Source organism: Lactuca saligna, chromosome 3 (assembly GCF_052625555.1).
Source record: "Lactuca saligna cultivar CGN05327 chromosome 3, ASM5262555v1, whole genome shotgun sequence".
Classification (NCBI taxonomy): domain Eukaryota; kingdom Viridiplantae; phylum Streptophyta; class Magnoliopsida; order Asterales; family Asteraceae; genus Lactuca; species Lactuca saligna.
Window position 1 is genome coordinate 27,708,035 of NC_136419.1, and position 21,768 is coordinate 27,729,802.

Below are 21,768 nucleotides of genomic sequence, written 5' to 3' on the forward strand. Positions count from 1 at the left end.
ATTATATGCATGTCAAAATCATAGCTATACAAAGATGCAGAGGATGAAGTTTGAATCTTTCTTACTCGAGCTTTTACTACGAGTTCAGATGAGGGTTTTTGATAAATTAAGATAGTATTTTTGTTTGAACTTGAAACGGGCAAATGATGAATGAAACTCTTTAGGTGGAATTTGAATATAACAGGAAGTGATCAACTCATGAGTCATGCACATGGTAGTTGAGTACAATTAATAAAATATACATACCATTTGATTATTTCGTAATTTTGTTTGGTTTGTAGATACATCTTGAAAATTATGATGTAAATATTGGTAATTTCCTAATCATGATGATGATACTACTTATAATAATGATGATATGAACGTCTCCACAGATCTGAAATTCTATATAACTACTTTCCTACTACTTCTATAGACATTGATTAATCCATGATAATATCAAAGATTTTATCAGATTGTTTATTTCGTTCCAAGGATCTTCACATTCATACTTAATTTGCTTTTTTGGATATATATTTTCCCACATATATTACATGCTTACAAGAAGGTTTAAGAACCTCGACCTCCTTTTTCTTTTTCTTTTTCTTTATAAATCTACTTTTTGCTTTTTCGAACGTCTCCCCATATTTAGCAAATAGATCCACCCAAGTCCACTTGATGAGTTGTACACATGCTATAAGTACTTGTACTATAACAGTCTACTAAAGGTTTACCTTGTATATCTCACTATCCTTTCCACAGTTAATAATTATACTACGTCAAATAGACAAAGCAATGGGTAGGAGTTGATTCAAGTTCAGCCATGGAGTTAAGTGGAAATGACAGTTTCACCCCTCAATCTCCCTCTACAGAACTATCACTTCAGCAAGAATTCATCATAAATAAGACTATACTCACCCATGAAACCAACCAACATATTGTGGATTGCAAGATTTTATTTCAAGCCATGGAAAATGTCATGTTCTACGCATCTAATTCCAGCAATGTATTTATTATAACCATAGTTCTTGATTCTTTCAATCATTTAGATTCTTGATCTTTATAATTAACAAAGTTGTCAAATTCTTGTTGCAGGATATTGATGATGTGTGCATTCTTGATGGTATTGAAAACTTTGCTTCCAAAGAAACTTTGGATCATGCTGTTTATAAAATTTCACGTGCGATACTATTGCAGTGTCATGACACCATGGATATGCACACAAGAACTCTAGTTTTACTAGAGATGTTAGGGAATTACAGATGGGATGCAAAAGTGGTTTTAATACTCACTGCATTTGCAATAAGTTATGGTGAATTTAGGTTGATTCTTGATGTTTATGCACAAAGTTCACTAGCAGCATCACTTGCAACACTCAAGAACTTGTGTTGGAGAAATTTTGAAGCTTTGAGACCCCAGCTTAGGGCTATGGAAATGCTAATTAAAGAAATGGTGGAATTGGCTAAATGTGTGGTTAGATTTGAAAGCTTGCCTCTTCAACTTGTACTTTGTGATGATCATGGTTGTACTTTAATGGCTGCTGTGAAGTCTCAGATTTACTTGGCTACTTATTGGATCTTTAGAAGCTCATTGACATCTGCTTCTCAGATCAGAGACTTGATTGCCATGAAGCAGGAGCAAGTGCTTGTTCTTTTCTTTTCTTTTTTCTTATATTTCACTTTTCTTGGTTACATCATTATAACCATTTATATAATAAAGCTCCAAACTTTATTCCAGGAATTCGAATGTAACTGCAAATGCAGCATGGGGTTTGTCTAGTTTGGCTCTTAGGTTGAGCAGATTATGCAATTGCCTCGGACTACAGGTTGATGCATCTCAAAAACAGATAGGTAATACACTCAGAAAGGAATCTTGAATCTTGAATCTTGAATCTTGTCATTAGGGAAATGAAAGATTTTTTTTTATGTATTAATTATATTTTATTTGTGTATCTTTGGTAGAGGAGAAATTGTACAAAATGCTGATGGATCTTCTCAAGGATCAGACACAAGTTGATAATCAAAAAGCGCTTCACTTATTCTTTTCTTTGAATGATGATATGCCCCTCAAAGATTCTTCTTGTTCTCAGTCAAAGGTAATTAGCGCTTTCTTTTATTAAAGTGTGTAGGGACCCAAAATGAGGTCCAATGTACACTCACACTTTTTGTTATTTTATTATATACTTAGGTTGAAAAATCCTCAATATAGTTTAATAACTTTAACTGCTTTGTAAAACAGATAGGTATATCTAAACTGAAACAGAAGATCGTAATGCTTTTGGTTTCAAAGCCGGATCTTTTGCCAATAGATCAAACTCTACTGCTGCTACAGCAAACACATGAGCATCCTCACAACAAGAACATAGAGCAAGATTACGAAATAGTGTGGGTCCCGATTTCGTCTTCAGAAACATGGACTCTTGATGAACTCGTAAGTTTTGATTACTTATCGAACTCGTTACCATGGTTGTCAGTCAGGCAACCATGGTTGCTAAACTCAGCAGTTGTGAGAATGATCAGAGAAGAATGGAAGTTTGAAGAAAATCCATTAATGGTGGTATTAGATTCACATGGATTGGTTTCGAATTACAATGCAATGGACATGGTGTTGATTTGGGGAGCAAAAGCTTTTCCTTTTTCGGAATGGAGAGAGAAAGAGCTTTGGGAGGAACAAAAATGGAACTTCCAGTTTATGTTTGAAGGAATAGATCAATCCCTAACGAACACAGTAAGATTCAAGAAATTAGTTATATCGGTGAATCCTAGTTTTCTGTTTCTTTAATGATATAAGAAAGATACAAAAGAATAAGAAGCGAACCCATGTAGATTCGAACTCAATTCCATGTGGGGTCGTATCTTTTCTGGTTTTATCTATCGATCTCATCATCATTATCATCATTGATGTGATTAAAATATTGGTCTTTTTAAATCAGTTTTCAGAGACAGTTATATCAATGATTCTAATCAGTTGGAACTAAACAAGAAGTTGTGTTTTAGGGTTTTGAACATCTTACATTTGTGTTGTTCTCAGGTGGATGGAGGCCGAAATATTTGCATATGTGGAAGTAGTAACCTAGACTGGATAGAGGAATTCGAATCAAGAATCAAGAAACTACAAAATTCAGGCTTGCAGATTCAAGTAATCTACATCGGAAGCAGAAACGCCAGTGAAAACACGCAAACAAAAGTAGGGTTTTTCAACAAAGACATCTCCTTCACTCCCATAAAGATTCGGTTTTTCTGGCGAAGGTTGGAGAAGATCAAAGATTCAATCCTTCGTGTAGGCCAATTTCATAATTTTGCTAACTATGAAACCATTTTGAAGCAAGTCTCAGAATTGCTAGACACCGATGATGATAACAACAATTGGGCTGTTTTTGGATGTGGGAATTCTAATGATTTGGTGAAGTTACAAGGAAACAAAATCTTGAAATTCTTTGAAAGCATTCATGTTTGGGGTCTAAAACTTGCAACATTGGGGTTGGTGGGTGCGATCAGAAGCGTTGATGATGATGAAGTGAACAACACGATGATGACTTGTGATCACACAAACATGGTTCCATATGATCAAGGACCTGTGATTTGCGATAAATGTAAGCGTCTGATGAAACCGTTTGTTGTTTATCAATGTGATGGATCCAAATAGAGTGTTTTAGATTAGTAATAAAGACGATGCTGTTTTATCGAAAAACATCCATGAAATAAGTGTAGTTCTTTATAGTCGCTGTTTTGTATTGTTCACACAGTAGCCTCGATACATAAATGTGTATTTGACACTTTTTTGTTGTCAAACAAGTGAACAACTGATATATATCGCGAAAACATGATTGATTATTCTGAACCATGTTTCAATAAAACTTTACCATTATATGGTTGCTAAAAAACCCACCATAGTTTGTGTAGTTTTAAACAAATTTTGTAAATTGTAGTCCGATTTATTTGTAAATTTAGACCATTTAGAATTAGACAAAAAGCCCCTATAGCTCAGTGGTAGAGCGCCAGTCTTGTAAACTGGAGGTCTGTAGTTCGATCCTGCATGGGGGCAATTGTTTGACATTTTATTATTTTTGTTTTCGTAACTTTAATTTTCTTATTTTCTTCCCTTTTTTGTCACCATAACCTTCTTCCCGTTTTGGCCTCATCAAGCCCAAGTAATTTCTCCTTTTTAGCTTAGTCTCTCTCACAGAAAGAGATCCCTAAAAATAAAAAATGACACGCAAACCCTTCAATGGAAGCAGAATTAAGGGGGTGTTTGGAATTATTTTTGGAATGAATTTTGATTTTATCTTTTTCAAAAAGTTAAAAAAATATTTGGTTAATAGAAAAATTCTTTTTAAAATGACTTTTTGTATAGAGTAAAATGAGGGGTTTTAAAAAATCACAAAAACCTAGGGGTGTCAATTTATGACACGACACGATAAAAATACACGAAACGAAACGAAATTAGGACGAAATCAAAATTCAAATTCGTGTTCGTGTCAAGATTAAAAAACACAATGTCGTATCGTGTCGTGTTCGTGTTCATAAATCGATACGATTAAGCATGTGGTTGTCGGATTTTTCGTGTTTGTCGTTTTTGTCATGTTATATATCTTTAAGTATGAATGAAATACACGAATAGTTATGTAATATTATCTTTGTCGTATCGTGTCGTGTTGTCGTTTTTTAATTGGTTCGTTTTCGTGTAAATGAAAAAAACACGACACCGTGCCGTGTCGTGTTCGTGTTATACAAAACTTTGTCGTGTCGTGTCGTGTCAGACAAAAACACGACACGAATGCCCGATTTAAGCCCTACAAAAACCTAACTTTTTGTGACTTTTTGTGATTTTACATGTAAAAGTTAAGTTAAAAGTCCTTTTGTTAATCCAAACACTTTTTAAAAAGCTTCTTTTACAAAAAATCATTTTACAAAAAGTCCGTTTATAAAAAGAACTTTTGATATTTAAAAACAATCTCAAACACTCCCTAAAGCTTTACTCAACCATAGAATCCAATAGAACCCATAATTCATCATCTCCTTAATCACCCAGAGCCCAACACCAAAACCCTTTTTCCCGAATCTTCATCTGAGAACAAATCGACCATTTCATTCGATTCCATGTTTACCCTAGTTTTTCATTTGAGCATTTCTTGAATTCGATTTCTTCAACTGGGTTCCCGAATTCTAGGCTCGAGGAAGATCCGGAACACGATGGGTCGAGTTTGAGTAACGATATCATCTCGGCATTTTAAGAAGAAAAGGAAGAAGATGATGTAAAAGCATAAACTTAAAAAAAAAAAAAAAAAAAAAAAAAAACGACTTCGTCACTGCTCATAATGAAAGATGTTTCTTTTTTCTTGATATAGTATTGATAAATGATGTTGCTATTAGATATTTGAGTCTTGTTGCTGGTTTATGATACATTTTTCTAAAATTATGCAATAAAGTTATGGTTGAACTATGAAAATCTGTGTTTAGCTATTTATTTGCTATTAGAGTCTCCTTCCTATAGAATTCTTTTGCAATTTTTCGATGGAATTCAAGAATGATTTTTTCTTTACTTGAATGAATCAACATAATATCTTAATCCCAGTAACTCAGATGTGAGTAAAACTTATGATGGGCATGGGGTAATTATTGGTGCTTCCAAGCATTGGGTGTGTCTTGTATTAAGAAGAGAATGGCTAAATAAACACTCCTATTTACTACAAACACGATCTATATTAAGAAAACATCCTTTAATGATTATAAAATACTTTTTTTTAGTAAAATGTTTGTAACATCCGAACTCCCAGGTATATTATTATTTATTTATTCATTTTGGAAATATATTGAGCCACTCGACGAGTTGTCGCTACAACTCGTCGAGCAGAGTCGTGTTTGGCCACGTGGGATCAATGACCTACTCGACGAGTCAGAGAGTCGACTCGCCGAGTAGACGCTGAGTGATGAAACCCTAAATCCATAGGTTTGGGGCCTATTTAAGGACACTTATAGCTTCATTTGTAGCTTATCAACTGCCCATCTTCACTGAGAGAAAACCCTATTCGGCCATTGAGCTAAGAGAGATTATTTGAGCTAACTTTGAGTGTTTGGTGCATCTTTTGAAGAGAAGGGAAGGACTTCAAGCCAAGGGACGAGAAAGGGGCTATTAGATCCGTGGTTATTTCATCCTAGAGATTCTATGAAAGGTAAAAGTCCGCACCTGTGACATCCCCAAAATCTCGGCCAGAAAAGATCGATTTTCATTTATGCTTTTAAATATTTTCAGAGTAAATCATTTTGATTTGAAAGAGTTGCGGAATTTGTTCCCAAAAACAAAACATGATAAAACAATGTTTACCAAAGCATTTCATAAAAGAAATGTATTTTCATTATAATCAAAACTCGGGGTGTCATGTTCCGATACAGACCAATAAGCATAAACGAATACATTACAAGTCATATAACAAATATAAACATATGTAGACTTGTAAACAAAACAACTTGATGGTTCATCCATCTTACGCCCTTGCGCCACTTCCTGTAATACAAATAAAACTGAGTGGGTCAGGCTTGGGAGCCTGGTGAGCATATAGGGTTTTCAACCCACAATAAATAATTAAATTAATTATTATCAACCAACAATAACCCAGTTACTCATTCCCGTTATTCTCACTTTACGTCCCTAAAATAACTAACACAAGGGACCTAATCTAAGAATATTTTCATCGTGGTGACAACACATGCTGCGGGGTTTCCTCAGCAATATAAGTCAAATAAGGCAACCATGAGGGGGATGGAATACAGCGAATGAATACCCAAGTTCATTAACACCTACAGGTTATGAGCCTGCTAGCGTTCCACATGACTATCTAGAAAAGTCCATGGTCGTCATCTAAATTCCGCTAGATGACTGGATCAAACAACAACGAGGCCTCTCATCTGTTTATTACACACCAACTATCTACCCATGTTCTACCCAACATATTAGTAGATAAAAACATACATTTTATACATATTTTCAAAACCTGTATAGCATGCTTGATCAAAACATTTTCCATATAACAGATGAGACACATGCACATAACACGTATTTCATATAGAAATAATCATATCTGTAAGATAGAAGAAAGTGAATATACATTCACACACATAACAACAAAATATACACATAACACGTATCTCGTATAAAATACTTCATAGTTATACGTTATGAGAAAGTAACAACGCATTCACACGTATAAACGACAATAAACTTAATACCCTCGAACCATACTTGTATTATTATTGCGTTTATGAAAGGTAGTATACACTCACTTGATCAGAAGATAATCGGATAGCACTACGACTTGCAAAAGTAGTAATCCACAGCAGATTTGGAAGATCTCTACGAAAATCGAACTTCTCGCGGGCAGAGCTTCGGCTCGGAAACCGCACTTCTCGGGATCTTCGGGATCTCGGGACTCGCTTCGGGACCCGGGAATATTACCGGGGCTTCGGGATGGCTTCGGGGGTAAAACCGCAGAGCTTCGGCACAAAAACGAGAGGAAATTAGCAAATAAACCCGGAACCCTCGCATCCTATTTATAGGAGGCTGGAAGCCTCTCGTACGCGGGGCGTACTGGTGCGAGAAACGTCATCGCTTACGTCATCCGAAGCCACTTGCTGCGATGTCGACACTTTCGGAGTATGCGGGGCATACTCACTTACGCGGCGCGTAAGTCGGATCGGATCGATGACTCGCCTTCGGATAAGGCTTCCGAATTTTGATTTAAAAATAAATACAAATTATTTAATAAACTTCGGAAATTCATATCTTCTTCATATGAACTCCGTTTTCGACGTTCTTTATATCCACGGAAAGGTGAGACTACGCTCTACAACTTTCGTTTAGACTCCGTCGGCTAATTTTGAATTTATTTTTATTATTTATTTTTTAATAGGCCGGGACAGAAAATTTCGTTATAAATTCATAACTTCTTCGTTTGACGTCCGTTCTCGCCTAACTTTTTATCGCTTTGATACTAACAACGAGATCTTCGATTCTCATTTAGATCACTAAGGCTAAATATCGCTTTAACGTAAATTTCACTTTTTACGTTATCCAGCGTTGCCGGTTCTGTCGCGAAACTTCGACAGGTCATAACTTCCTCGTTATAACTCGGATTTCGGCATTCTTTATATCTTCGGAAACCTTGTTTCAACTACTACAACATTATCTAAAGATATCAAGTTTATTTTACACTTAAGTTTTGACGCTTATTTTAATTCTTAATTAATCAAACCACATAATTAAGCAATTAAGCACAAAACACATAATACTCAAATAATACAATCTTATTATTTCAAAACGGGTTACAAAGGTTAACCTAGACCATTACATTGCTAAAAATGGCAAGCCCAGAAACACAGGCGTTACAATTCTCTCCACCTTAGAATGATTCCGTCCCCGGAATCACACATCAACAAACAAATGCGGATAGCGACTCCTTATGTCACTCTCCGTCTTCCAGGTGAGATTCGGCCCATTCGTGTGTTTCCATCGGACAAGCACTAACTTGACCATCTTGTGTCGCAACTTCTTAGTCTTTCGGTCAACGATTGCATCTGGTTCTTCAATCAACATGTTGTTCTCATCAATTCTCAACTCCGAAAGTGGAATCATGTCGGGAACTTCCCCCGTGAACTTCCGTAAATAACACACATGAAAAGTGTTATGAATTCCATTCAGTTCTTCTGGTAGTTCGAGCTTGTAAGCTTGGTTCCCAATCCTCTGAAGAACTTTAAACGGTCCAATAAACCTTGGACTCAACTTTCCCTTTTTACCAAATCTTATAAGTCCCTTCCACGGCGAGACTTTAAGCAAAACCGAATCCCCAACTTCAAAAGTCATCGGTCTTCGCTTTTTGTCAGCATAGCTCTTTTGACGATCCTGAGCCGCTAACATTCTTTCCCTAATTATTTTCAACTTTTCAGCAGTTTGATGAACCATCTCCGGTCCCATAAACTGCTTTTCCCCAGCCTCAAGCCAACAAGACGGCGTACGACACTTTTGTCCATACAAAGCTTGGTAAGGTGCCATCTTAATGCTCGAGTGAAAACTATTGTTATAGGAAAATTCTACCAAAGGTAAATGTTCATCCCAATTACCTAGGAATTCCAAGGTACATGCTCTCAGCATATCTTCAAGTGTTTGTATCGTTCTTTCACTCTGACCATCAGTCTGCGGATGGTAAGCTGTACTTAAACACAACTTGGTACCTATTTCCTCTTGTAGACATTTCCAAAACCTTGAGGTGAAACGACTATCACGATCCGACACAATTGTTAAAGTATCTCACAGTCGTAGTCCTTGAGTAATTCCAGCCAGCGTCTTAGTGAAGTCTCACAATTTCCTTCACATAAGAATTCGCAAGCTTTTCCATAGACCATTTCTCCCTGGCTGCTATGAAATGCGCACTCTTAGTGAATCGATCAACGACCAACCAAATCATGTCGTGACCATTCTTTGTTCTGGGTAGTTTAGTGACAAAATCCATAGCAATGTCTTCCCACTTACCCATAGGCACAGGTAAAGGTTCTAAACTCCCATACGGTTTCTGATGCTGTGTCTTGACTCTTGCACAAGTCACACACTCGGCCACATACTTTGCAACATCAAGCTTCATCGTCGGCCACCAGTAGTAGGGTTTCAGGTCCCTATACATTTTAGTGCTACCGGGATGAATCGAATACATGGTCTTGTGAGCTTCTTCCATCAGAAGATCTCTAATTCCTCCTGACTTAGGTACCCAAATACGATCTTGGAATACCTTCAGTCCATGACCGTTTGTACCAAACACCAACGTTTTACCCAAACGTTCCTCCTTTCGGTCATTTTTCTCATAAGCTTCCTCTTGAGCTTTCTTTATACTTTCCACAATGGTCGAGACAACTTCAATTCTCAACGCTCTTGGCCTTTTCCTTTCAAGATTGACTTTCCGACTGAGAGCATCAGCAACAACATTAGCTTTACCGGGATGGTAAAGTATCTCACAGTCGTAGTCCTTGAGTAATTCCAGCCAGCGTCGTTGCCTCATATTCAATTCCTTCTGATTAAAGAGATATTGGAGACTCTTGTGATCAGTGAAAATTTTGCACTTCGTGCCATAGAGGTAATGCCTCCATATTTTCAGAGCGAAAACTACCGCTGCCAACTCCAAATCATGAGTCGGGTAATTCTTTTCATGCTCTTTCAGCTGTCGAGAGGCATATGCTATCACCTTTTCTCTTTGGGTTAAAACACAACCCAATCCAACCCCAGACGCATCGCTATAAACGGCGAAGTCTTCAACTCCATCGGGTAGAGAAAGTATCGGTGCCTCGCATAGCTTCTTCTTTAACTTCTCGAATGCTTCTTTATGCTTATCACTCCAAGCATAAGTAGCTCCTTTGTGGGTCAAAGTTGTCAACGGACTAGCGATCGAAGAAAAGCCTTGGATAAACCTTCGGTAATATCCGGCTAATCCTAAAAAGCTTCGGATCTCCGTGGGACTTTTCGGTTGTTCCCACTTCATTACAGCTTCAATCTTTGCTGGATCAACCATTATCCCTTCTTGTTTGACCACGTGACCCAAGAATTGGACTTCACGAATCCAAAAATCACATTTGGAGAACTTAACATACAGCTTCTCCTTCTTCAAGACTCCTAACACTTTTTGCAAGTGTCTGCCATGCTCCTCCTGGCTTTTTGAGTAAATCAAAATGTCGTCGATGAACACTATCACGGATTTATCAAGGAACGGATTACAAACCCTGTTCATTAAATCCATGAATGCTGCCGGAGCATTGGTTAGTCCAAACGACATAACCAAGAACTCGTAGTGTCCATATCTAGTTCTGAATGCAGTATTCTCTATATCCTGCTCTCTTACTTTCAGCTGATGATATCCTGACCTTAGATCAATCTTCAAGAAATAGCTCGAACCTTGCAATTGATCAAATAGGTCATCAATCCTCGGCATCGGATATCTATTCTTTATTGTTGCCTTGTTCAGCTCTCTGTAATCAATGCACATTCTCATACTTCCATCTTTCTTCTTCACGAATAACACCGGAGCTCCCCAGGGTGATGAACTAGGTCTAATGAAACCTTTGTCCAATAACTCCTGAATTGCATCATTAGCTCCTTCATCTCCGTCGGTGCTAATCGATAAGGTGCTTTTGTTATTGGCGTGGTTCCTGGTAACAAGTCAATACGGAATTCCACTTGTCGATCAGGTGGTAATCCAGGAAGATCTTCGGGAAATACTTCCGGATAATCACACACCACAGGAATACTCTGCATCACCTTCTTTTCCTTCTTAGCATCAATCATGAATGCTAAATATGATGTACATCCCTTGGTCAAACACTTTCTGGCTTTCATTAGGGAAATGATTCCAGAATTCACTCGGCGTTTGTCCCCATACACCATAAACGATTCTTTTCCAGGAGGGTTTACCTTCACTATCTTCTTCTTGCATAAAATTTCGGCATCATTGGCACTAAGCCAATCCATTCCCAACACGATGTCGAAACCATTAAGTTCAATGGGCAATAATTCTTCGCGGAACTTATTCCCATTCAAGTCGATTAAGATGTTTTTCATACGATGGCTAACAGGTACAAACTTGCCACTAGCAACTTCGACTAATAAAGCATTATCTAGCCTATCAACAGGCAAAGCTAGTTTTCTACCAAATTCATGTGATATAAAGGAGTAGTTGGCTCCAGAATCAAATAAAATTTGGGCAGGCAAATTGTTAATGAGAAAGGTACCTGAAGCGACATCAGCTTCATCCTTAGCAGCTTCCAGTGTCATCTGGAATGCTCTCGCCTTCAGCTTTGGTGGAATGTTGGGCTTAGCTGCCTCCTTCTTCTTCGGACAGTCCTTCAAAATATGCCCTTCTTCATTACAACCAAAACACATCCTTTTATTGTTCGGACATTCATTAGCAAAATGTCCAACCTTTCCACACTTGTAGCAAGTTACATCCTCGCTACATTTCCCGAAGTGCTTTTTCTTACACTTTTCACACCACTTCGCTTCTCCTCCTTTTCCCCCACCAAACCTTTTCGAATCAGATTTCGAAAATTTACTTTTCCTACCGGAACCAGATGTTCCCTCAAACTTCCTCTTCTCACCAACCTCAACCTTGTTGGTGGTTCTCCCCTTGATCATGTTCTCAACAGACTTGGCAGCCCAGATAGTTGCCTCTAGAGTAAGTGCCTGGCGTACTGGCACTTTGTACTCCCATGGAAGTCCCTTCGCATACCAATCCACCTTAGTCAGCTCGTCTGGAACGATACGCAAGGCAAACTCCATCTTGTCGGTGAAGTTATTGGTGTATTCATCAACTGACATACTGCCTTTCGTTAGAGTCAGAAACTTGTTCTCTAGCTCCAATAGATTTTGAGCCGAACAGAACTTGCGCTTGAACTGCACCAAGAATTCTGCCCATGACAATTGCAGTGGCTCATTTGGGCTCAAAGTTTTCCCTAGAGTGTTCCACCAACGAACGGCTCCACCTCGGAATTGACGCACGGCATAGATAGTTTGCAACTTACCTCTGCAGCCACACGTCATGAAGGCTAGCTCCATTTCGGAGATCCAATCCATAACCCCAATCGGATCCTCCTTTCCATTGAAGGTCGATGGTTTGCAAGTCAAAAAGTCCTTGTACTTGCATCCCATTCCATCATTCCTTCCATCGCGGTTATCTTGCCTAACTATCGGTGGGTTGGCTTGACCAACTGATCCACTGAAGTTTCCACCTTCCGAGTGCCCTTCATTTAATTCAGGCTCTTCCACACGAATCGACAGTTCTTCACGATTTTGTTGAAGCAACCGTCTAGTTTCCTCCATCTGACGATCCAACATCGTCTGAATCATCAATTGCACACCAGCCATGGTTATTGGCTCAGGTGCTGCTGCTACAACAGGTCTTTGTTCAATCACTGGTGGTTGATTCCTGTTTTCATCAGCATTTCCAACTCCACTTCTTGTTCTCACCATTTTTGATCTACACACCGAATAAGGTGAAATTAGATCCTTATTCACGATAGATATTCAAATCATCCTTATCACTCCGAAACGTTTACATGCTAGTTCTAATATCGTAGACGTACGCTTAGAATCCTACACACATAAAGTTTCTAGATCCGGTCGGCAACAGACCATAGATCTGAACAAATAATATCATATATGGCAACATATAACATTTAGCACATAAAAGCATTTTAGGCAACTTTCCTAAAATAAACTAGTGCTCGTGTCTAAAACATAACAGACACACATCTCAAAATTCCACTTAGCATTCTAAGTTTAAGTCTAGAAATCCTAAAAATTCCTAGTTCGCTTAAACTAATGCTCTGATACCAACTGTGACATCCCCAAAATCTCGGCCAGAAAAGACCGATTTTTATTTATGCTTTTAAATATTTTCAGAGTAAATCATTTTGATTTGAAAGAGTTGCGGAATTTGTTCCCAAAAACAAAACATGATAAATCAATGTTTACCAAAGCATTTCATAAAAGAAATGTATTTTCATTATAATCAAAACTCGGGGTGTCATGTTCCGATACAGACCAATAAGCATAAACGAATACATTACAAGTCATATAACAAATATAAACATATGTAGACTTTTAAACAAAACAACTTGATGGTTCATCCATCTTACGCCCTTGAGCCACTTCCTGTAATACAAATAAAACTGAGTGGATCAGGCTTGGGAGCCTGGTGAGCATATAGGGTTTTCAACCCACAATAAATAATTAAATTAATTATTATCAACCAACAATAACCCAGTTACTCATTCCCGTTATTCTCACTTTACGTCCCTAAAATAACTAACACAAGGGACCTAATATAAGAATATTTTCATCAGGGTGACAACACATGCTGCGGGGTTTCCTCAGCAATATAAGTCAAATAAGGCAACCATGAGCGGGATGGAATACAGCGAATGAACACCCAAGTTCATTAACACCTACAGGTTATGAGCCTGCTAGCGTTCCACATGACTATCTAGAAAAGTCCGTGGTCGTCATCTAAATTCCGCTAGATGACTGGATCAAACAACAACGAGGCCTCTCATCTGTTTATTACACACCAACTATCTACCCATGTTCTACCCAACATATTAGTAGATAAAAACATACATTTTATACATATTTTCAAAACCTGTATAGCATGCTTGATCAAAACATTTTCCATATAACAGATGAGACACATGCACATAACACGTACTTCATATAGAAATAATCATATCTGTAAGATAGAAGAAAGTGAATATACATTCACACACATAACAACAAAATATACACATAACACGTATCTCGTATAAAATACTTCATAGTTATACGTTATGAGAAAGTAACAACGCATTCACACGTATAAACGACAATAAACTTAATACCCTCGAACCATACTTGTATTATTATTGCGTTTATGAAAGGTAGTATACACTCACTTGATCAGAAGATAATCGGACAACACTACGACTTGCAGAAGTAGTAATCCACAGCAGATCTGGAAGATCTCTACGAAAATCGAACTTCTCGCGGGCAGAGCTTCGGCTCGGAAACCGCACTTCTCGGGATCTTCGGGATCTCGGGACTCGCTTCGAGACTCGGGAATATTACCGGGGCTTCGGGGGTAAAACCGCATAGCTTCGGCACAAAAACGAGAGGAAATTAGCAAATAAACCCGGAACCCTCGCATCCTATTTATAGGAGGCTGGAAGCCTCTCGTACGCGGGGCGTACTGGTGCGAGAAACGTCATCGCTTACGTCATCCGAAGCCACTTGCTGCGATGTCGACACTTTCGGAGTACGTGGGGCGTACTTACTTACGTGGCGCGTAAGTCGGATCGGATCGATGACTCGCCTTCGGATAAGGCTTCCGAATTTTGATTTAAAAATAAATACAAATTATTTAATAAACTTTGGAAATTAATATCTTCTTCATACGAACTCTGTTTTCGACGTTCTTTATATCCACGGAAAGGTGAGAGTACGCTCTACAACTTTCGTTTAGACTCTGTCGGCTAATTTTGACTTTATTTTTATTATTTATTTTTTTAATAGGCCGGGACAGAAAATTTCGTTATAAATTCATAACTTCTTCGTTTGACGTCCGTTCTCGCCTAACTTTTTATCGCTTTGATACTAACAACGAGATCTTCAATTCTCGTTTAGATCACTAAGTCTAAATATCTCTTTAACGTAAATTTCACTTTTTACGTTATCCAGCGTTGCCAGTTCTGTCGCGAAACTTCGACAGGTCATAACTTCCTCGTTATAACTCGAATTTCGGCATTCTTTATATCTTCGGAAACCTTGTTTCAACTACTACAACATTATCTAAAGATATCAAGTTTATTTTACACTTAAGTTTTGACGCTTATTTTAATTCTTAATTAATCAAACCACATAATTAAGCAATTAAGCACAAAACACATAATACTCAAATAATACAATCTTATTATTTCAGAACGGGTTACAAAGGTTAACCTAGACCATTACATTGCTAAAAATGGCAAGCCCAGAAACACAGGCGTTACAACACCTTTGTCATTTTATTGATTAGATCTCATGATTTTGGGAGTTTAGGGCTTTTCCCATCTAACTTTAGGACTTTTAGTGTTTTGAGTTCATATAGAGGTTTGGACTTTAGATATGGACCATGTGAGGTCCCTGGAGTCCAAATGTTCCTGCTTTATTCAGCCATAATAGAGCTCTTGAGTGAAAACCCCATAATAAAGCATGTTCTTGGCATTCCAAGCCCTAAGTGTCGTGCATGGACGTAAAGCTTGTGGATTTACGTGATAAACTAGCCTTAAGAGTTTAGATCTAGAGTTTAGGAATGTTTTCTGCCTTGTAATCTCCTGAATAAGAAAAGAGTTTGAATGAACTCACCGAGTCGATGAGCCGGCTCGATGAGTCGGTTAGGGTTTGTCTCGATGAACATGATCATGTGATAACTCAGTGAGTTGAGGGTCGACTCAACAAGCTAAGTTGAACCTTCACGAGACTTATGAGGAAAACGAGTGGACTCGACGAGTCACATGGGTGCACTCGGAAAGTCGAGTCAAACATGGACTGTTGACTCGAGTTTGATTTCTGTTGACTTTAGGGTTTGGTCAAATATGGATAGTGGAGACCATGGAGGGGTAAAATGGTCTTTTGTCCATACCAAAAGTTAGAGAGAGAGAGAGAAAGAGAAAGAGAGAGAGAGAGAGAGAAAGAGAGAGAGAGAGAGAGAGAGAACAACTCTTGGTATATTTTAAGCATGAGTAGAATATTATTAGAGATAATTATCCTATATGTTAGGCGGAGGATAGTTCGAGATTTCCGAGTACGAGACCTTTACTTGCTTACGAGGTGAGTCTTCTCGCTATACTTACCATGTGTGGTATCTTTGTGTGACTGAGATGTCTTATGTGCTTATATGTGTATTGTGATATTATGCATTATGTCTTTGTGATCTATGTTGAGTATTATTATTATTATGAGCTTATTGAGTTAGGACTGAAGGGTCCACCCGAGTGTGGGACCGGAGGGTCTCCACTGGAACACATTGACTGGAGGGTCGTATTGAGTTAGCCTTGAGTGGCTAACGTGTTGTGTGTGGTATTTTGGGGAACTCACTAGGCTTCGTGCTTACCGTGTTATGTGTTATGTGTTTCAGGTACTACAAAGGATCGCAGGAATGCCCCAACTTGATTGTACACACACTCGCATTGGAGATATGTTTTTGGAGGATCCTGGATTGTGCTAAACAATTTTTGAAAAAAAATGTATTGATGTTTGATACTTGAGATTTTTGAGAAATGTGACATGTGTTTATTTGTGTTTGAGAATGAAAAATTTTGTTTGAAAATTTACGTCGTTACAATGTCATTATTTTTTATAGTAATTAAGTAATGATTATTTACTTACCTTTAATTATTAAGTATAGTATAAATGACTAATTTTTTGTTTTTAGTTAATTAAAATTAATATTATATACATGTAATAGTTAAACTAAGAATAAAAAAAAATTGTTAAAAAAACCTAAAATAATATAAAAAAAAAATTAGACGAATGGTCCTTAAGGTTTTGTTTTTTCCCCTAAAGTAGTCCTTACGAAACTTTTTTCCGTCAGATGGTACCTACGGAGCAAACTTTGCACACAAATGATCCTTATGACTAACTTTCTTAACTAGTTCTATTAAGTGTGTGTGAAAATACAAAAATGCCCTTTGTTTTTATTTATTTATTTATTTTTAATATTTTGTTAATTAGAAATTAAAAAACTCTCTCTCTCTCTCTCTCTCTCTAGAAAGAACCCATGCACACACACTCCACATACGAACACAATTGATGAGGAATATACACTCCATAATCGATTTGCAAGCGTGTGGTTGAGTACTCCACCCAACAATATAGGTTTCACCAATGAACTTCACCACCAGCCACCCTCATCCATCATAACCCTTATCGGAAACATCCTCATCATCTCCCTCACTTCACCAAACTAAATCTAACCAAATGTGACAAACATCACTACATCTCCCACTCAATAACACACAACCACCACATCAACACCTCAGAAGGTCCGTAAGCCGCCGAGAAGAAACCCACTCGTCGGACATTATCTGATTCACCCACATGTTATCCCTCCACTTCTCACTTCCTCTAATTTTGATCTAGAATTGATTTCTGGAACCATTTTGGATTTTGATCAAAAATTTGATGGGTTTTAGTCATAAGACATCCTATGTGCTCATACAAACCCTAATGCTTGGATCTAGGTTTCTCTATTGTACATGCTTTGAATCCAAGACTATAAACTCTAATTCTAGCATACAAGTAATCATATTAATATGTAATTAGGTTTAAGATCATACCTTGATTGTTATGTAGCAATAACAATCCCAATTCCTCCTTGAATTGACTTTGGAAGGCTTAGAGTCACAAGTGTCACTCCTCTAATGGCTCACAAACACCATAAGCAAATGGAGAAGGTATAAAGAGAGAGGTGAGAGGTTAGAATTCGTATCTAGGACCTCTTGGGAAGGGATACACGAATTCATGACCCTAGGGGTGTTTATATAGGTGTAGAGATAGGGTTTCAGTCATTATCCTTATCTAGTTGATTATCCATTAAGCAACCAATAAGATAATCCTTGAATCCTTATCATACTCGAATTCTAAGGCTTTCCAACCTTAAATTCGTCCACCATATAAATAAGATAATCCTTACCTTATTTTGTAACTATCACATAATTACAAATCAACCCCTCTAGTTTAATTAATTACATTTGATCACAAAACTAATTCTTAATTAATTATTGACCAATATTAATTAAACAAATATGATTTCTCCTTTAATATATTATTCTTATAACATATTAATAAATCATATTATCCTCTCTCTCTTTATTCATTTCTCCAATCAAGTTGCTTTGGTGAAGGCAACCCAAAAGGACCATGACCATCGGGTCAAGTACATACCAAAATAGTTATGGACTTAGACACTAATCCAACAGTCTCCCACTTGGATAAGTCTAACAACTATTCTGCGTATGACTTCAGATCCTGATCTGCAATCGTAGCTTTCCAAAGCCGCTGTCAACTCTGATCATATCAGATACGCGTGTCCTTAGATAAGGGATCATATATTCCTCCATTCTAGATATCGTATGAGATATGATTTCAAATCATTCTCTTTGTACTATATCTCGATTTTCGATTTATGACGACAGACTAACTGAACAAATCAAATTAGCCCTAGCCCGGCCGAGCATTTACGTATGTCATCACTAAACCATCGAGGGGCCCAAAGATATCGCTTTTATCCTACTTTGGATAAAAGGAACGGATAAACTTTGATACAATGCTCGCTTGCACTCACTCACCAAATTACACACAACAATATGTTTTATAACACCAAGTTACTGGTGCGTTTACATATTATCAATGTGCAACCGATTAGCAAGATACAACTCACACATCTCGGTTTCAAGAATATAAGATGTTATCGTCTCACTAATCACTCGAGATAGTGATCCAAGTGAGCGTGGGTTTAATCCAATGCTCAAATCATATTCATAAGCACTCATGAACGTTGCAGCAAACATTTGCTTATGTCTAATACTCTTTTAGACAATCCACACACCAATTCACGACAATCTTCATTCATATCTACTTCCAACATATGAACGACTGTGGCCCGTTTGAATAATTCGATTATTCTTAATAAACTCAATTATCCTGGAAGTCAAAACATGCAAAGTGAAACACAAGAATAATACTAATCCCATATGGCCTCAAACCTTTGAGTATAAACAAAACATGTTTTATTTATCACCATATCGATTACTCATTATTTGTCGTTTCGGGTAATCAACCTTTTACTTGAATCATTACACTTGTCCCATGCTCCTAGCATGCACACAATGTTTACCTATGGTTCTTACTTTTGTGAAATAGACAAATTGAACACATTTCCAATCATTCTCATTTCACAACTCCAAATCCATTTTCTTAAGTGTTAGAATATCAAATTCTTGTTACTTATAGAATATACTAGATTCTAACACTTTATGCAACGATCCTTTTGTAATGTCACTGCACCAAAGTCTCAAAGACTATTGCCAATGATATTACAAAGTCCTCTATCGGAGATTGTTACAAGACAATTCCTTAGATATGATGTCTCTCACTCAAAGCACATTCCTTTGAACATCCTTTTGCATAAAGGTTTCTAATCTAGTCATAGATTTTCAATATTTACTTCCCAATATGGACACGCTTCCATATGACAACTAATTTCTTAATAGAATCTTATCTATTCGTAATGATGTCGATATTGTCCATCCAATATGGAAACATTTCCATAATTTCCAATACTATACTTCCAACTACTCACAAGCGACCAATTCTCGTCGAACTTCGAATTGTCCTTTGATAGTCGTTTAATTATTTTAGTCAGAACCAATTCTAGTCCCTTTTCCCTCTAAATGCGCTGGACATTTGGAAAATTTTAGAATGGTCAAACATTAAAGCATTTGCAATCGATCCTATACCCGAAGCGTATGGGACACGACGCACAATGTTTTATTTTCTATGTTCTCAAAATTCGAATTGTGAAGAGGAATGCCGTAATCATAATCGAAACTTTAAGAACACACTATGTACCTTTGACTAAACATTTCACAACCTAATCCTTTAGATTTGAAATGAAGCATAATATTCTCTCCCTTAATTATAGCAAAACAACCTTTCAACTCTTACAACTTTGCAAAGTATGACTCTTGTTTTCTATAATTAATATTGCCAACTATGCAATACTTGCCTTAATAATCATACAATCATAACATTTATGCTCCCACTATCATGATGATTATTATAAAACATAACACTTATGCTCCCACTAGCTTCGACATGTATTCATAAACATCTTAACTTTCAGAAAAACAATACTTATTGAATTTCTTAAGTTCATGTTTCTAATACTTAGTGCTTTGATAATCTTTTATCAAGACTTCCTTGAACTTATACACTTTTGCCTTAGATAGTTCATATGTGTGTCTTAACAATTAAGACTAATTGCCAAACCTCACAATTCAAATTATGGAAAGGGATGCCGTAACCATGATCGAATTCGAGAATGCAATTTTACAATCACTATCTTCTTAAAATCTTTCTTAGTGAAAGCATTTCCTCACAATCATTTTCATGAAGGAGGAAATCTTATGACACTTAGATTTTGATGGTGTATATGTTCCTATCCATGTGAATTTTTTAAAACCAGATTTTACGACAAATTCAAACACATATGGACCGAACTCTTTTAATCTTGATTTCTTGCCTTATGGTAGCACAGCTGCCCACCACGTCTTCCAAGTAGTTAAGCAGCTCACCCTTTCCTATCAATGTACCTTTCATTGATCAAGGTCCTTGCCTTTTATGCATTCAAATGAGAACTCATAGGACTCACATGCATAATTAACTCGATTGGATTGGCATAGAAACAAAATAATGTCTTCACGATAGGTTGTAAACCTCAACTCGTGTGCTAGTGATGATCAATAAGGTTTATTTGATTTGTTCTTGAAACCTTTCAAGACCATTAAGACTCCCACTGACTCCTTGACATATAAGATTCTTTTGTCAATAAACATTTCTTGACAAACAAATATTCAAGAGTTAGTATAGTTTTTATCAAAACACTTCACAAATTGGTCCTAGTTGGTCTTTTGTCTTATCCAAGACATCACAACTTTCCACATTTGATGAATGTTATAAACCTTTAATACTTTTCACTCACATGTCACAATCTTAACTTTAAGACTTGTTATTGAAACGAAGTGTGATTGACTTCTTGATTTGACCATTTCTTCAATCTTTGATTCCTCTTCTTAGACATACAATTGTACCAAGACTCACTTAGAGGATCAATTGAGATATGGTTCTTAATCATTAAGATCTATCATAAAGCATAAAAGCTACTCTCCCTTCTTCTTAGAACGGGGAAACTTTTGTCTTTCTGCCTACTTGATTCTTCTTATTCGTTCTACTATTGATCTAAACCCTTTAATCAATTCAGAATTACACTTAATCTTGTAAGTATAATAATATTTACTAAACCTTTAGTAAATCATGATGAATATCTTTGTTACTCTTATGGTGAACTTGATCAACACACAACTTTGTGTATTCGATCTCCTAGTCCTTCACTTGACACTTTGTCAATGAATTAGTCCAATTTCCAAATATGAAATTTCTCATTCATCGTGCATCCACGTTGCATGA

The 21,768-nt window shown here is 37.0% G+C and overlaps 1 protein-coding gene and 1 non-coding gene across 2 annotated transcripts; both read left to right on the top strand.

The window, feature by feature from the left end:
* The first annotated feature begins 725 nt into the window (after positions 1-725).
* Positions 726-3,812, top strand: LOC145034897 (sieve element occlusion protein). The gene is made up of 6 exons (XM_078983456.1): positions 726-985; positions 1,075-1,616; positions 1,717-1,829; positions 1,941-2,074; positions 2,218-2,706; positions 3,010-3,812. The coding sequence occupies exons 1-6, from the start codon at positions 803-805 to the stop codon at positions 3,622-3,624; spliced, it is 2,076 nt and encodes a 691-aa protein (XP_078839582.1). The 5' UTR covers positions 726-802; the 3' UTR covers positions 3,625-3,812.
* A 139-nt stretch (positions 3,813-3,951) lies between these two features.
* TRNAT-UGU (transfer RNA threonine (anticodon UGU)) lies at positions 3,952-4,023 on the top strand. Its single transcript has one exon. It is a non-coding gene; the product is annotated as a tRNA-Thr (tRNA).
* Positions 4,024-21,768: the final 17,745 nt, after the last annotated feature.

Excerpts from the sequence above, each read along its gene's own strand:
- LOC145034897 (XM_078983456.1), top strand. The coding sequence starts at position 803 with ATGGAGTTAAGTGGAAATGACAGTTTCACCCCTCAATCTCCCTCTACA. Across the intron at positions 1,617-1,716 it reads TTGATTGCCATGAAGCAGGA|GAATTCGAATGTAACTGCAA; the intron begins GCAAGTGCTTGT and ends ACTTTATTCCAG. Across the intron at positions 2,075-2,217 it reads CTTCTTGTTCTCAGTCAAAG|ATAGGTATATCTAAACTGAA; the intron begins GTAATTAGCGCT and ends TTTGTAAAACAG.